The sequence below is a fragment of the Lobosporangium transversale genome (genome assembly GCF_002105155.1).
Source record: "Lobosporangium transversale strain NRRL 3116 chromosome Unknown BCR41scaffold_29, whole genome shotgun sequence".
Lineage (NCBI taxonomy): Eukaryota > Fungi > Mortierellomycota > Mortierellomycetes > Mortierellales > Mortierellaceae > Lobosporangium > Lobosporangium transversale.
Genome location: NW_019029007.1, coordinates 103975 through 119530, shown reverse-complemented (window position 1 = coordinate 119530; position 15556 = coordinate 103975). Strand labels below are relative to the sequence as shown.

General features: G+C 39.3%; 2 protein-coding genes across 2 annotated transcripts; one reads left to right on the top strand and one right to left on the bottom strand.

The window, feature by feature from the left end:
- Nucleotides 1–4037: 4037 nt before the first annotated feature.
- Nucleotides 4038–6228, bottom strand: BCR41DRAFT_398110 (hypothetical protein; the record flags this gene model as incomplete). The annotated part of the gene is made up of 5 exons (XM_022028937.1): nt 4038–4500; nt 4632–5020; nt 5092–5362; nt 5473–5863; nt 5973–6228. 5 exons carry the CDS (start codon nt 6226–6228, stop codon nt 4038–4040), a joined length of 1770 nt encoding a protein of 589 aa, XP_021879452.1.
- A 6566-nt stretch (nt 6229–12794) lies between these two features.
- On the top strand, nt 12795–14943 carry BCR41DRAFT_113882 (calponin homology domain-containing protein). The gene is made up of 5 exons (XM_022019404.1): nt 12795–13591; nt 13809–13875; nt 14398–14436; nt 14599–14664; nt 14753–14943. Exons 1-5 carry the CDS (start codon nt 13134–13136, stop codon nt 14768–14770), a joined length of 648 nt encoding a protein of 215 aa, XP_021879451.1. The 5' UTR covers nt 12795–13133; the 3' UTR covers nt 14771–14943.
- The last annotated feature ends 613 nt before the right edge of the window (nt 14944–15556 follow it).

The following is a 15556-nucleotide window of genomic DNA, read 5'->3' as shown; positions in this document are numbered from 1 at the left end:
ACAGAAGTTGGCCATTGTGCAGATTACCAGTAAGACACTCCTTTCCCTTGATCGTATTTTTTTTTTTTTTTGAAAGCCAGCTTAGCTCAAGCAATGTTTTATTTTTTATTTTATTTTATTTTATTTTATTTTTTTTGGCTCAAGCTCCCAGGGACCGCCTTGTCTCTTTCCTCACAAAAGTGCTCACCATCGCCATGGTTTTATTTTATATATATATATTACCAATGATCTCTGGAATACATACAGCAGAAAGATTAAAGTATATCCAATGAGTTAATCGGATAATTTCCATCCCTATCATCGACTGGACAAGGCATGCTTTGCTGATTGCTAATTCTTTTTTTTTTTTTTTTTTTTTTTTTTACAGCTTGTATGCAAAAAGTAAACACTTATTGCTATGGTATTCTATATATATGTATTATATATACAATATATATATTATTGAGTATTCTTCAATAACCTGTCATCTTTTTATTACTGTTCAACTCGGACATTGATTTGATAACTTCTTGGTTATTCCAAAAAAAAAAAAAAAAAAAAAAAAGTGCTTGAACGCGACAAATTTCTATTTATTTGTTTACCTATTTCTGCTATGAAATATTATATATGTATAATATACGAGTTAGGAGGATATTGGTCGTAATGAGAAGATACGGGAAAAAAAAAAAAAAAAAAAAAAAAAAAAGCGCGAAGGAAAAGGGCAGATGGTTGTTTTTTATTTGTTTGTTTACCATGTTTAAAAAAAAAAAAAAAAAAAAAAAAAAAAAAAACCTTCTCCTTCCGGAGTACAAAGTAAACATATTAGAGTCGCCACGTTTTTTTTTTTTTTTTTTTTTTTTGAGACAAAGACAGAGAGTAAAGAATGACATGCTCCTTTTCTCTCATACCTCTATTATATATAATCATCTCTTCCCATAGTGTCTAAAAAAGCAAAACCCTGCTTCCATCTTCTCCCTTGTCTTTATACATGTATAAATATAATATATATATATATATATATTTAACAAATGCGATGATACTGCGCAACGGGCAACTTTCCAAAGTCTTTTCATGTTTATAAACTATATGCTATTATTTGAAGATGTATACTATATATAATATATATATTTATATAATGTTTAATATGATTATTATTTTTAAAGTTTCTAGGTATCAGGTATCAGATCCCATATCGCACAGGGCGCCTTTTTAAAGGTGCGAGCTTTTGGCATTCATTTTATACATGTCTCGGTGCTAAGCAGAAAGGCGGGGTTTCATGAGGTTTGAAGGTGGAAGTCTCCTCTAGCATTCTTTAATATGATTTTGAAAAAGAAAAAAAGAAGAGTATATTTTTATAATAAATATATATAATAATAAAACTAAAATTAAAATTAAAATCCTTTTGAAAAAACTAGATCCATGTAGCTCTTAACGTCCTCCCGCTCTTATACTCTCCCATCCCGCCTTCGCCTCCCTTTGGTCCCTTCTTACCTTCCTCCTTCCCCAATTCTTTTTGTCAACTATGCCTTAAATGGGTAGGAACTATTATGTATATATATTTATGTTATACGTAGACGAGTTCAATATTATTCAAACGTATATTTTGTTGCACGTCATGTAAGAAGGATGGTGGTACAAAAACAAAAACACGTTTTTCGATGCATGAAAAAAAAAAAAAAAAAAAAAAAAAAAACGCGAGTGCTCACTAGGAAGGAATGTTTTCTCGAATATCCTCATGATGCGCGAAAATAAAACAAGCATTCTTAAATTCCTATACGTAAACATTTCCAACCAAGACTGTGGCGGAGGCTGAGGCTGAGGCTTAGATGAGCTGCCTTTAATATATACATGTATTATAATATATATATACATCTATGTTTTCATCTACACTATATGATAGAACTCAGAATTGGACAAGTTGTTGTAGAAACGGGCTTGGTTCCGTAGACGGTCCGATTTATGATTGGATAGGGTTACTTGTATTGATGCCACTATTACGCGTATGTATTTGTTATTTTATATTCTACAAATATAATATACTATAAACTAGATGTAATTTGAAATAGGAATGTGCAATAAAAAAACCCGTCAAGGGCAATGCTTAAAGTTTAATACCATACCTGGTTGGGTCACTTGACGTTGCTGCACTTTTTCACAAACTACAATGTTCAGCAGCCAAGCTCGTGAACAAGAAAGAAATCAAGGCAACAATGGATAATTTACACCTCTTTTTGTAAGTGTCTCGTTTTTTTTATTCATGAGGACTCTTGGCGTGTTACTTAGATAATTGTCTCATTTTTTACTTTTCGTCTTGTTCCTCCTTGTCATTGTTATTGTTTCTTGACTCAGTTTAGGGCTGTAAACTATATACTCGATTTGCCATCGCGTGCACTCCCAGGAATGAGCAACGAAACGTTTTTCCTTGATTAAGAATGGATGTGCAGCAGGACAAGTTGACTTACCTCAGTCCCAAGTCATGCTTTGCTTGGAGTTGTCCCGTGAACTCTCGAGGACTGGTCGAGTGACAGCCCAGCTATTTAATGACTCTGCTTGCGCATTTATCATGTTGCTCTATCAAAATCTGTAAGTTGCTTTATCAAATTTTCAAAGTTATTCATAATGCATCTTATTCTTATCACAACCTTTGATACTCACATGTGCAATCATAGGGTTGCAAGGCTCGTTAAGAAGAGGCTGCCATCAAATGAAGAATATGAAGATACTTTTGCCCATACTACATTTGTTCCCTCGAGACTCTGATTATGAATTCGGATGGGCAAACGAAATCAATGAAGGCTCACAGGCTAGAAGGATAGATGGCTTTAAGCCTGATGGTTATCTTCGAAAATGGCATGCCAAAGTGTGTGTCGTGGAGATCAAATGTCCAAGAGAGGTATCTTCCGGCAGGAAGTATATTGAAGATCTGTGGAAGATAGCTAACCTCTGTAAAGATGAGGTAGATGATACCTACATAATCTTCGGGGCATAGCTAAGATGACGGTGATTCAATTATTTGGTAATGATCCTTTTCTTTTTCTTTTTATTTTATTTTATTTTATTTCTTTTCCTTTGTACTCATTAATGTTCGCCTTCGGTACTAACCTTTGTGGAACTTTGAAATCACAGTCACCAGCTACAGTATATGCCATGGAGTACAAGGAAGGGCTGTATCATTGGTCAGCCATAGGAACAAGTTATTTACCTTGGACCGACATAATTTTGGTAGGATTTTGCAATGTTTGGAGCTGCTTGAGAGTTTGAAGGTAAGCTCCCAATTCCCTATACTTTGTTATCATAATCATGAGCAACGTCTTAATTTTTTGTTTTTTGTTTTGGCAGGCATATTTGGATGAAATATGTTTACCTTCAACTCCTCCACGAGATTCGGACGATGTTCCCATGGGAAAACCTACGAAAATTAGTCCAACGCAAAGGCCCATTCTTTTAAGATTGTAAGAAGGGTCACAGTTGTAGGTAGTTTACTATGGTTGATAATACATGCAGCTGATTAGGCTCGTTTACTGTATGGATTGCTCTTTGTCTTTAAAGATTTAATATTGGCGCTAATAAATGAATATTCAGAAAGTTTACAAAACATGGGATATGCACCCATTCTCTAATAATTGCATGTTTGACCTGTAAAACACACTCATTCATTTCTTCTTATTCACGGCATCAAGCAAAAAAAAAAAAAAAAAAAAAAAAAAAGTTTATTTATACTTCAATGAATAAATAATGTATATATAGCCCGTTTCATTTGTCATATACCTTATATTTTTTGAATACTTTCGAGTGTATTGGCAGCCAATTGGCTCGCTTGTTGCGAGTATTGTTGCAAGTCCGTCACGCAGTGAAATGCCACCAGAACAATTCAATCATCGTTTTTACATTAAAAATATAAGGTATCATGACCAAATGAAATTGGCGATATGTACAAAGATTCAAGATCCATTTTTTTATGCTTGACTTTATTTTTTTTTTTTTTTTTTTTTTTTTTTTACTTGAGTGTTGTTATCTTGTTAAGAAAAAAAAAAAAAAAAAAAAACCATAGGGCAAAACTAGAGCTCGATGATAGAACCAAGGCAGCAGCTGCACTGTTCAATGTGAGGGTATAGGTTGGACGAGAGCGAGAATTGGCTTGCAGATGGTGGTTCGGGTATAATTTGCAGGCCTATTTCGCTGCTGCTGCTTGTCATGAGAAGGATGCAGTGATGGCGATGATGCTGACGATGCTGATGAAGGGCTGGGGTCGTGACCGCGGATAGTGGTGATGGTGACGCTGCAGGCGAAGGTGAGGAAAGTAGAGTGGAAGAAGACGAGCGATGGTGTTGTTTAAATGGTGACATAAATCCTCTACTAGCTCGCGCGGCAACAGCATTCTGGAAAATGTTAATTCCCTCCCATGACGACTTTTGTTGCTGTTGCTGTTGCTGTCGCTGTTGTTCTTGTTGTTCGTTCAAAAGGCGCAAATGTTCCAAATGTTTTAGCTCCTCAGAGTCCGAAAATCGGATCGCACGAGCGCTTTCCGACCGATCGACCTTAGCTTCCAAGGATGCCAAAGTTTCTTTCAAATGGATTGACTTTTGTCGGCGAAGCCGGATAGCCTCTCTCTCGGCTTCTTCTGCAGCTGCCTTGGCAGCCAGCCGTTGTACCTCTCTTTCCTCTGCCTCTTTTGGGCTCGGATCTGAGCTTGCTCTAGCTCATGTTGGATCCTAGCCTTTTCCTGTTCTTGCTCTGCGGCAGAGATTGTAGGCAAAAGAGGGATGGATGGGATAGCTGAAAGTAGATTTGTTTCCTTTGATGAGGCGACCATGATAGCCAATGCTTTAGATAAGGCTGAAGATTGTTCCTGTCCGGCCTGACTGCTGCGTCGCTGTTGTTGTTGGGACTCTCGACGCTTCTGACGTTGTTGTTGATGGTATTGATGTTGTCGTTGCATCAGATCCAGCTGAAGCTCCAACGTTACTTTTTCCTGGCGGAGAGAATCATACCCTCTTTGAAGGACTGCGATTTGATCCATCAAGAATTCACATTTGCGTTGCTCCAAGGTCAATTCATTATCCTTGCGGGGTGCATTCACTGTGAATCGCCGGCTTGGTTTTGACCGCTTACTATTATAAGAATAGATGTAGCGGCGACAGTGGCCACAGAGGCCAAAAGCGATGACAAGGTGCTATCACACATCATCATGCTGTTATTATTCTTCACTGGGGATGATGTCGATCCTTGACGAGAATGTGGTACATGCGCTTTGTTGTTATCCCTGTGGTCAGTTGGGACAACAACATTAGCAGCTTCCTTATATTGGTTCAATTGTTGTTGAAGTCGTTGAGCCTGCTGCTGGAAGAACGTGAGCTGTGTCTGGACCTGGACATGACGGCTGCTCATCATCAAAAACAACATTTTGTAATCTGTCCACTTCTATTCTGTGTTTACTCGCTTCTTTCTCCAATTTAGGAACATCGTTGCTCTCTGAACTCTTGCTGCAGTTACTGTCTATTGACTTGACAATTTGTGTCTGTGACTGTGTTCTGCGCTTCTGGAGTCTTAGTTCGAAGCTCTTGTACCTGTTCAATCAGTTGGCGGTTTTCTAGTTGAAGACGTCCGACTTTGTCGGTGGTTTCCTGAAGTCTTTTCTGTAGCTCGGCATTCTCCTTGAAGTTCTCCTTCATTTCCAAAGACAAAGCCTCCCTCTCCGACAAGAACCCGTCCAGCTTTCTTTCCTGATCCTGCACGATAGTCTCCAACTGACGAATGTGTTCTTCTTTGAGCGCGAGAGACACCCTTACATCGTCAAGCTCGCGTTTAGTGTCCTCTAATTGTGAAAGAGTTGATTCATATTGGGCCATGATGCTCTGTGGCGGTTGTGATGGCTGAAAATCGGCTAATGATGATGACAGCGTTGAGGTGGAAGAGGGACATGCGCTTCGATGACTGTTCAGAGCGCTTCAGACGAAGCTTTAGTGTTGAGATCTCTGCCTCAAGGGCTTCACATCGTTCTTGTGATGGTGACCTTGGGAAGAAAACTGAACTGGGAGGCTCCACAGAGGACAAAGGAGGAGAAGGTAAGGATGAAATGTGATGATGGGAGCGGAAAAGTGGGGTTTGAGGAGTATGAGGGGACGATTGTGCGCTACCACTAATGCTGCTGCTACTGTTGATGGCATGCTGAGTATAGGATCCTGTCTGTTGATATTGATGCAGAAGTGTTAAAGGCTTTGTTGGACCTCTTGAATTAGAGGGAGGCATTTTTGAGAGTGGTTGATCCAGTAAGATGGGTGTCCGTGTAGACCGAATGGGGTTATGGATATTTTAGTGATAGGAGAGGGTGTTGGATGCCATGAGGCGGGCGTCAAAGGCGGACTGACTATACTCTGACTGTTGCCTGCAGAAGAGGAGAAGGAGGATGGAGAGGAAGGTGACGGTAACGATGGTGCAGCCATGACATTGTCGGAAGGTGAGCGTTGATGACTCTGGTGCTGGAACTGGTGCTGGGTTGAAAGTGAGGGATGAAAGAAAAGTGTGCTGTTTCAAGCGGCATGACTGTTGAATGTTTTTTCTGTCCTTTCCTTTTCACGTATGTTATTGTATTCAACGTTCAATCCTTCACTCCTTTTGTTCTTTTCTTGGGTACTAAGGTCTGTGAAAGAGAGGGGCGTAATGCTTAATGCTTATTTTTTTTGCTTTCCCACTTAATTTCGGATAATTAAATTCAGGGACAATCAAATGAATGGGACTAACAAAACAGCCAGTAAAATCAAAGGGTGGGGGAGAGGGTGATGAGGTGGACGATGCAACAGAAATGAGGGAATGGAGACAACGCACAGAAAAAAAAAAAAAAGAAAGAAAGAAAAGAAGAGGGAAAGAAATGAGAGGAGAGAGGAACCGAGCCCTAGTTCCAATTCCCCTACCCTATTTTGCCCGCCAGAAAGGGTGTGCAAAAAGAATCAGAGAGCCTTGTTCAAGTTCAGAGATGATTGATTATGCTGAGCAAAAGATAAATATACCTCAGCCAATTCGTTCAGTGAGTAGTGAGAGAGCCCTCAGCTAATAAAACTGTCTTTTATTTTAGGTGCAATAACAAAAAAATCTTCTTCAAGAAGAAAATTACTGGAATGGATTAGGTGCCATGTCATACAAATAATGAAAAAAAAAAATGCTGGCTCATTCATCTTCATTCAGTTTGTATAACATAATGTCGGACCAAAACCACTCTAATTGCTAATGAATATTGACCCCAGTTCTCTTTCATTGGCAGAGGAACACAAAAATGGCACGTTGTTCTTTCTCTCTCTTTTTGCTCTCAAGCACAAAAGATCAATACACAACACAGAAAGAATAAATGAGTCCACATTTTTATTTTATTTTTTTGAGGGACCTTGTACAAATGTCATTCTTCATTCTTTTGAAGTATATACAAATACATTATAATGTGAACCTTGCAATGATACATATCCTCAATAATAGTGAAACAGTTCTCACTGTGACAGCCTATTATTGGCCAGGGCTCCTTCGATCTTGTTTCTTGCTCTTGGGTCAGGTTATGATCACATACATTGAATTGGAGCGTGCGCGAAATAAAGATGAGGCCATTAAGTGTTATCTGTTTTATCAATTAGTCCCTATCATATACATATAGCAAATATGACAGGACTGAGACAAGGACAAAAGAGCAAAGCGCTAGAGCAGGGACAGGGGCAGGGACAGGGACCGGGAGGAGGGGACCAGTACAGTGGTATGCTTCGGTTGAGGGAAGAGACACCTGCACGCTAGTCCCAATTTCGCCTTCTAACTAAAACGAGCGTCTTCGTAGCAACATCACAAGGAACAACATCCCGGTATCAATGACAGGTGCTCTCATCGCGGAGCTGAACGACAGTAATCATGCATACGAGATTCATCCGAACAGATCTATTTTGCAGCCACCCATAGACAAGTCTTTTTGTTGTAACAATGGGGCCAAGCAAAGTTTTGAAATGCTTTTCCTAGGAGACAATGCTTTAGCCAAATGCTTTTTTATTATTGTACAATCTCCTTGCTATTCTGGAGAGAAGTTTAAAGCAGTTATCATCCCAGGTCCGTTCATCCAGAACTTTGCACTCATGGGCTTATAAAAAAGATATTGGGCAGTTAATCCTTTTCATGATAATAGCTGTTCTTTAAATTTTTAATTTTGTGAACGCGATGCTGTCAAATATTCTGATTGGTTGGGAGAATAAATTACATTGTCAAAAAATTTGAAAAATGAAAGATGTTGATCAGACATTTACTCAAATGGTGCTGTGTCCCTAGGCTATCCTATGCTTTATCAAAACACTCGTAGATCATTTATACTCGTGTCTTTCCATCTTTTGCCTCTCTTGAAATTATTTATATACAAATCTCGGTAAAAGTATGCAGTTATTAAACAGCCCCTTGGTATATATGTACATATTCATGTACATACTTCCCATTTAATGCATCATCGGCTTACATTTTACAATCCGCAATGTTCATTCTCAAAACGTTACATTTGTTGACACAATAAGCTAGCTACAGACCTCCCTACAGACCATGTAATAAAATGCGGAAGGTACTGTACGAAGTGGCCTTTGATCCGATGTATCTAATTTTGTGCGCATGCATTGGATCAAGGGGAAGGCCTGTTTGAATGTATTAAATGTACAATATCCTTCAAAATTACAGTCACCCTTTATTTATTTGTAAAGAGAGGCATAGTAATGCAGCAAAAAAAAAAAAAAAGTATTTTCAGGGGTCTTTTCGATCTTTCCTGTCGATTTTTTTTTATAGAAGGAGACAAGATACATTCATCAATTCTAGTATCAACCTTTACAGGATTTTGTAAAGGTTAATGGAATACACTGCCATTGATTGGCTGTCCTGATTTCAGAAAAAAGCGCTGCTACTTGTAAAAAGAATGAGTAGACATAGCGCCCTTCTCGGCCATTCTCTTTATGATGAGTGAGGGCGTATGACCATTGAGAAGATCTGCTGCAAGATCTTTGTCAAGATTAAAGTGAATGAGAACAAGGCAAGGTAAAAGTCAGCTGAAAAGATTGAGAGGCTGAGAAAGCCAAAAAAAAAAAAAAAAAAAAGTACTTGGACAAATATGAGAGATATTTGTTCTAAGGATTCATTTTGCTCCGGCTTATCACCACCATTATGACTTTGATTAGTATTCCTTAATATTTTATTCATCTAACTTGATCATATTCATCTGAACAAAGAAAGGATCCTGCAACGATACGCATGTCTCAAGTATGAGATAGCCATTTGACTTGATAAAGTATGTAAGATATAGAACTATGAAAGAGGCTCGTAAATGGCGACAACTGAATGTGCTCTTCGCCAATCAGAATCCTCTGACACCATTAAAGCCTACATTTCAAGGAAATAAATGTCACGTCCTTTTGGGTGTGCCTACCATGATGGGTACGTAAAAGAGCGTTCAAGTATCTGCTTACTATGATATTATTGTATCATTTCATTGTTGTTGTTATTGTTCGTGTGGCTACGAATTGGAAACAGTGTTATAAAATAAGTCAATAGCCACACATGAAAACCACATTGCTGCTATGTTATTCTTTATTTATATTTCACAATCCATTTTGAAAGAAGAAAAGTGTTTTTTTTCTTTTTTTTTCTTGGGATGGTAACAGCAAAATGATTCAAAATGATTGCTTGCTTCGGATATGTAGTTACGGATGTTAATGATAAGGATGGCAAGCAGTTAATATTATACATATGAAAATGGCTGCTCACAATTAAGGAATATTCCAAATGAAATAATATGTAATACGGAACATTCAATATGATCATTTTACTGACGTGATGCGTGTGTGGTTGAGAGTCTAAAGGACATTTTGTCTATGCTCGACAATGGGTGCTCATCGCTTTCCAGTCTAAAAAAGATATTAAATGACTATTTACATGAGGAGCTTTTTGTTTTGTTCAATGTCTATATATCTTGGTCAATCTATGTCTTTTTGCCTCTGCCTCTGCCCATGTCAACTGTGTCTCTATCCATACTAATACGATGTTTCAAATCGTCAAATTAACCACTGATTTTTGGGGCGTTTGTTTATCTTTGCCCAATAGCTGTAGTCAGATCAATTAGACAAACGAATATGAGTGTAAGAGTCTCAATCTGTTTTGTTTATTTGTTGATCGAAAAAATTAAAAAAGGGGGAAAGAGGAGAGAGGAGAGAGAGGGAGAGGATGTTCAAGCGGACGTCGCGTGGCACATGGGAAAAACATGAAGTCTTTGTGCATGGTTGCCAGCCTTTTTGTGTCTTGTGCTATGTGTTTTGTCTTTTGTAGCACAGTTGACGATGCAACTCGTCATTGTCTTTTTTACTTTATTTTTCACATTAGTTTACTTGCTTTGGCAAGGAATGTGGCCCTGCTCTTCAGGAACGGAAACAGTTTTAATTGAGAAGAGTGTAAGTCTGCGCATTGCATCAATTGCGTCGTTGATCATCTTTTGTTGTTCCTGGACCTGTTTTCCCACTTTCCCACTTTCCCACTTTACCACTTTCCCCATTTTGCTGTAAACTATACTTTCGCATGCAATTTATCTCCATAGTCTATTCCTTCAAATGTCATCCAATGAAATGTTACATATGCTTTTGCCTCGCTGGTGGATCTTCAACTCTTGAGATATATTTGCATTTCTGTCCTATTCTCTCTCTCCTCTCTCTCTCTCTCTTTTTTTTTTTTTTTTTGTGCATGCATGCATATTTAACTATCAGCACTACCGTTATCACGAAAAAATTATGCAGCCCATCGAGCAGGGTCATACATTACATATTTGAATAAAGGCCCATTGTTGCACAGGATCAGGAGAAGCTGTTTCATCTTGTCAAGGGGAAAAGGTTCCTTTGACGACATTTGTGACAAGTCCTCTGTTGGGAACGTGCATAAATGTAGAGGAAAAAAAAATGTACTCTGTGACAGGTAGTGGTTTGGATGGTCGCAAGAGAGGGGAGGGGAAGAAAGAGCAGTGATGCAATGGCGACGTGGACAGGGGAGATCCATTTGTTTACACCTTTTTGGGCTACAAAGAAACGGGTACAGATACCTTTTTGCAACTTTGCGCTGAAGTAGAGGAGGAAAGAAGTGGGAAGGGAGGACAAAGGTCCCCTAGCCGGAGATGGGATGGGATACGGAATTAGGAGGAAGCGTAAAACGTAAAGCGAAAAGGTGTGAAAATTGGCTCAATTGCCCTTTTCTACGTAAACACACCATGACATTAGTTATACAACCACGGCTCCTTTTTTCGCGTCTTTCCTTGACGCGCTCACCTAATCTAATCGCTCACTCTCACATCTTTTTTTTTTTTTTTTTTTTTTTTTCGCGACATTGTCATCCGAAGAAGGATTTACGATGTCGCATGACAAAAAAAGATGTAAAATAAGTTTGCCCTTTAGTTCAAGATTAATAAAGGAAATAAAAAAAAAACAATGGAATTGAACCTTTCTCCTTTTTTTTTTTTTTTGTACATGGAGTAATTTGCATGCATCCGTCATCATTGCACCTTGAGGCTCTCTTTGGAATTCGCACACACAGCATACAACATGATACACTAACATTAATGAAAATACAAAGAACATCAGCACATTGCATTATAATCATTGTAACTGTCCTTCATTCTTTCATTCTTTCATTCTTTCATTCTTTCATTCCCTTTTATTTTATTTAATTTTTTTTGTCTAAAATTATTTTCTTCCCTTTTCTTACTGTAATTTTTTTTTTTTACTTTTTTCCCTTGCTTGACTGACACAGTCCAGTAAATAGTCCCATTTATTATTATCGTTTAATCGAGCCAATACCTTGTATCTTCTTGGTTGTAATAACATTCTCCCCACTCCACTTTCTCTCTTCCTTTCCTCTTTTTTTTTCTTTTTTTTTTTTCTCAATAACCTTCAATGTAATGGTCTGCTTATTCCAGCCTAGCCTCTAGCTCTCTGTCTAGCCTGCATTCTCTCTCTTCCTTCCCTTTTCTGTTGTTTGTTTCTTTTTACTTCGTCCTTCTCTGTCTATATCTTTTCTCTCTTCTTCACTCTTATTCTCACTCCCACTCTCACACACTCTTTTTTTTTTTTATTTTTTTTTATTATTTTTATTTTTTATTTTTTTATTTTTTTTATAAATATATATATAAATATACATATTTCTTTTTTTTGTAGTGTGTGTAAGGTTGACTTTGCTCCCATTGCAATTACTCCATCTCTCTTTCATTGCGATCCCAACAGAAATATGACACACAACAATGTACAAACACGCCAACGGAGTAGGAGTGGAGCCTTCTCCTCCTTTTTTCTGATAATAACAGGGATTCTACCCGCTATGGGTCAACAAGTCCACACCCCCCTCTTCCTCCACCTTCACTCCACACCAGTATGTCTACCACAACATCCAATCCCTTCTCTCATGCACATTCAAGCACAAAAACAAACACCAGTACATTGTCAGATATCCCAAATGCCAGGTCCAGTACCAGTACCAATACCAGTACCAGTATCACCACCGCATCTTCTCCTCTACTTCACAAACGCAACAGTCACGACCGTTCACTCGCTTTTCTCCGACCTGGCAACGGGATCGGTGGCAATCGAGTTGCCACCAGAATGCGCTCAGGTTCCAATCACATCCACCGCTTTATCGAGATCAATCTCCCTCTTCGCTCTCTCAGAAACACTCTACTTCAACGACGTGCTCATCGAGAAAGTAGTGACAGTAGCATCAGTAGTAGCACAACTGGAAACGACTCCACTCATATCAATGATTCATTTTCCCGATCTTATTTGACTGAGAGGAGGATAATGTAATAAGCTCGAGCCAGTCCAGGTCCTAGCACAACAGGAGAACCCTGGAATGGAAACGGCATTACTGAGGGGTTTTCAAAGACAAGAGCCAGAGCCTCCACCAGTTCTGGTTACAACGCACGAGATCAAGGACCATCTGAGTAGCACTCAGTTTTTTGGCCAATTCAGCCTTGTCTGAACGGTTGAATACAACCACAAAAGCACCCTCACCAGTATCACCACCATCGCTATCGCCACGGACGCAGACGCAGATGCAATCACACTCGATCTCAGTGCCGTCAGCGTCTTCTCCTCTAGTCGGATTTCTTCACCAAGTCCAAACCAAACATGACGTCGTCTATTTCCATACCCAATGTACCAATGCCTCCAGCTCCGCGTTATTCCACAAAACCTATTCTAGTCCCTACAACTTCAACCTCAACCTCACAAACGTCCCCCGCTAATGCTACTAATCTTTTTACTGCCACCACTGCTCCAGCTACAACTACTTCTATTACTACTACTGCGGCTAATGATAGTTGTATCACGGGGACTAGCGCAACAGCCACATTGCCTTCAACCAACTCAACTGGTCCAACAACGAGTGCGCAAAGCAATGGTACTTCTGCTGTTCCAACAACGACAGCAATTGCCTCTAATGTGGACGTGGTTGGAAAACGACTACGGGAGCAACAACTTCAGGACAGATTCAAGGCTGCACAGAATTTTATTGAGCGGACAGTGGGTCAGGCCTTGCCTTCAAGCGACCTGCACGAGTCACTGAAGGATGGAGTTATTCTCTGCCGGTAATTGATATTTTGACTATTTTAAAAATCCTAGTAACGTTGTCCGGTATCCCTGCATTTTTTTTTTTTTTTTTTTTTTTTTTTTTTTGACTCCTGTCTGTGCCATCATTGTGCCCACTCTATCCTCTCTCCTTTCTCTTTTACCCCCATTTCTTATGCAAAGTTATTGGATACACTGTGTTTAACCTCACATGTTTCGGTATAAATGATTTTTTAGACTGGCGAATCGACTACGACCGGGCACTGTCGAACAAATCAGTCTGAAAAACCTCCCCTTTGTCAAGGTAAGACCAGCGGCAAAATGGCTGACAGGCAAGCAGGCAATCAAAAGGCGAGCAGGAGTGACATTGCAATCTACAACAACGAGGATAATTATAGGAGTGCACAAAAAATAAGAAAAACAAATATCCCAAAAAACAAAAAACAAAAGACAAAAAACAAACAAAATAGGGCTTGCGGCTGTAAATAGGTAGTATGCTTAGCAAAAAAAAAAAAAAAAAAAAAAAAAAAAGAAATCGACAATCACATCACTGTTCCCGGTTCAGAAAATCTATTGTTTGTACTCAATGACAGATTTTTTTTGGCCTGGGATGAGCTAATGGCAAACTATAAGGCATGCAGTTACATATCAATGCCAGTAACTTGCCTACCGTTCGTGATGTCTTTTTTTTCCTGTCTTCTATGATCGGTCTGCTAGATGCCTATTATAGTTCAATACCTTAGATCTTGCACAACTCATGACTCTTGTCTTATTTTTTTATTTTTTATTTTTTATTTTTTTCATGTATGTTTGAAATGTTGTTTAGATGGAGAATATCAGCAACTTTCTGAACGCAGCAAAACAGGTACAGACGCTTTTTGTGGAGTTAATGGCCGCGATATACATGATCAAGTTCATAATTGATTTCAGATGCGTTAGCATGCGCACACAATGGATGTGATCAGAATCGCTGAGCAGCCTTTTTTTTTTTTTTTTTTTTTTTTTTTTTTTTCTCATTCTTACATAGCTTGGCGTACAGAGTTCAGATCTGTTTCAGACCGTTGATCTTTATGAAGGCAAGGACATGAATCAGGTACAATTAGCGCACGTATGGACATTGCATAGTTTGTGGCAAATGCTTTCGAGTTCATGCTTTAACGCATTATTTTGGTCCGATATAGGTGTATCAACAATTTTGACGCTGGAGCGCGTAGTTGGTGGAGTAGCACGGATAGTAGCCAAAGAGAAGCGTCCTGGACCAAACCCGCTCGTATCATCTGGATCTGCATCGTCGCAAATACCAAAAGCAACAGATAATGGTGCGCCATTAACAAGGATGCGATAAAAGACTGCGCACACACCGAGCGCTGTATCATTGTCGTCATCGTCTTCGATGCGATCCTCATCATCATCCTTTTATGCGGCCCAAATTAAAAAATGGAGGAAGATAGTATCCGGTTTGCAACTGGATATGATCGTCTAGAAATTCGCAGAATCTCTATAATAAGCTAAAAGATACCCGCCATCAAAGCACCCCCCTTGTCATGAACAAACAAGCGCCCTCGCTACCTGTTAAAGCAAAGAGGTCTCCTCGTCATCGTATCGCTACCGTAGGTGACATTGATACAGCAGTAGCGGACATAAGCTTTGGCAGTGACGAGAGTGAAGCTCAATCTTCTTCGCAGCTCGAGACAGCTGAGGATAGACAACGACGCGCGATTTGGTTTTTGGCAGTAGTGGCTCACCTCATTGTTTGAACAGACCCGATCTTCACTTGCTCCAAAGTCAGTTTCAGGACCTCTGTTTTTAGCAGACGGAAGCATATTGACATCATCATCATCGTCGGCAGCGGCAACGATGGATTAGCGCCAGCAGGAGGAAGAAGAAAAGTATATCATTAGACCCTCAGGTTGCGAATGCTGTTATACCACTCCAGGCTATCGGAATGGTTTAGCTAGCCCCAGCAGCCCCCTTGGCTTGACTCA

Bases quoted from the DNA above. Each gene is read 5' to 3' on its own strand.
- BCR41DRAFT_113882 (XM_022019404.1), top strand. From the start codon at position 13,134: ATGACGTCGTCTATTTCCATACCCAATGTACCAATGCCTCCAGCTCCG. The intron at 13,592-13,808 runs GTAATTGATATT...ATGATTTTTTAG, and splicing joins GATGGAGTTATTCTCTGCCG to ACTGGCGAATCGACTACGAC. The intron at 13,876-14,397 runs GTAAGACCAGCG...AATGTTGTTTAG, and splicing joins AAAACCTCCCCTTTGTCAAG to ATGGAGAATATCAGCAACTT.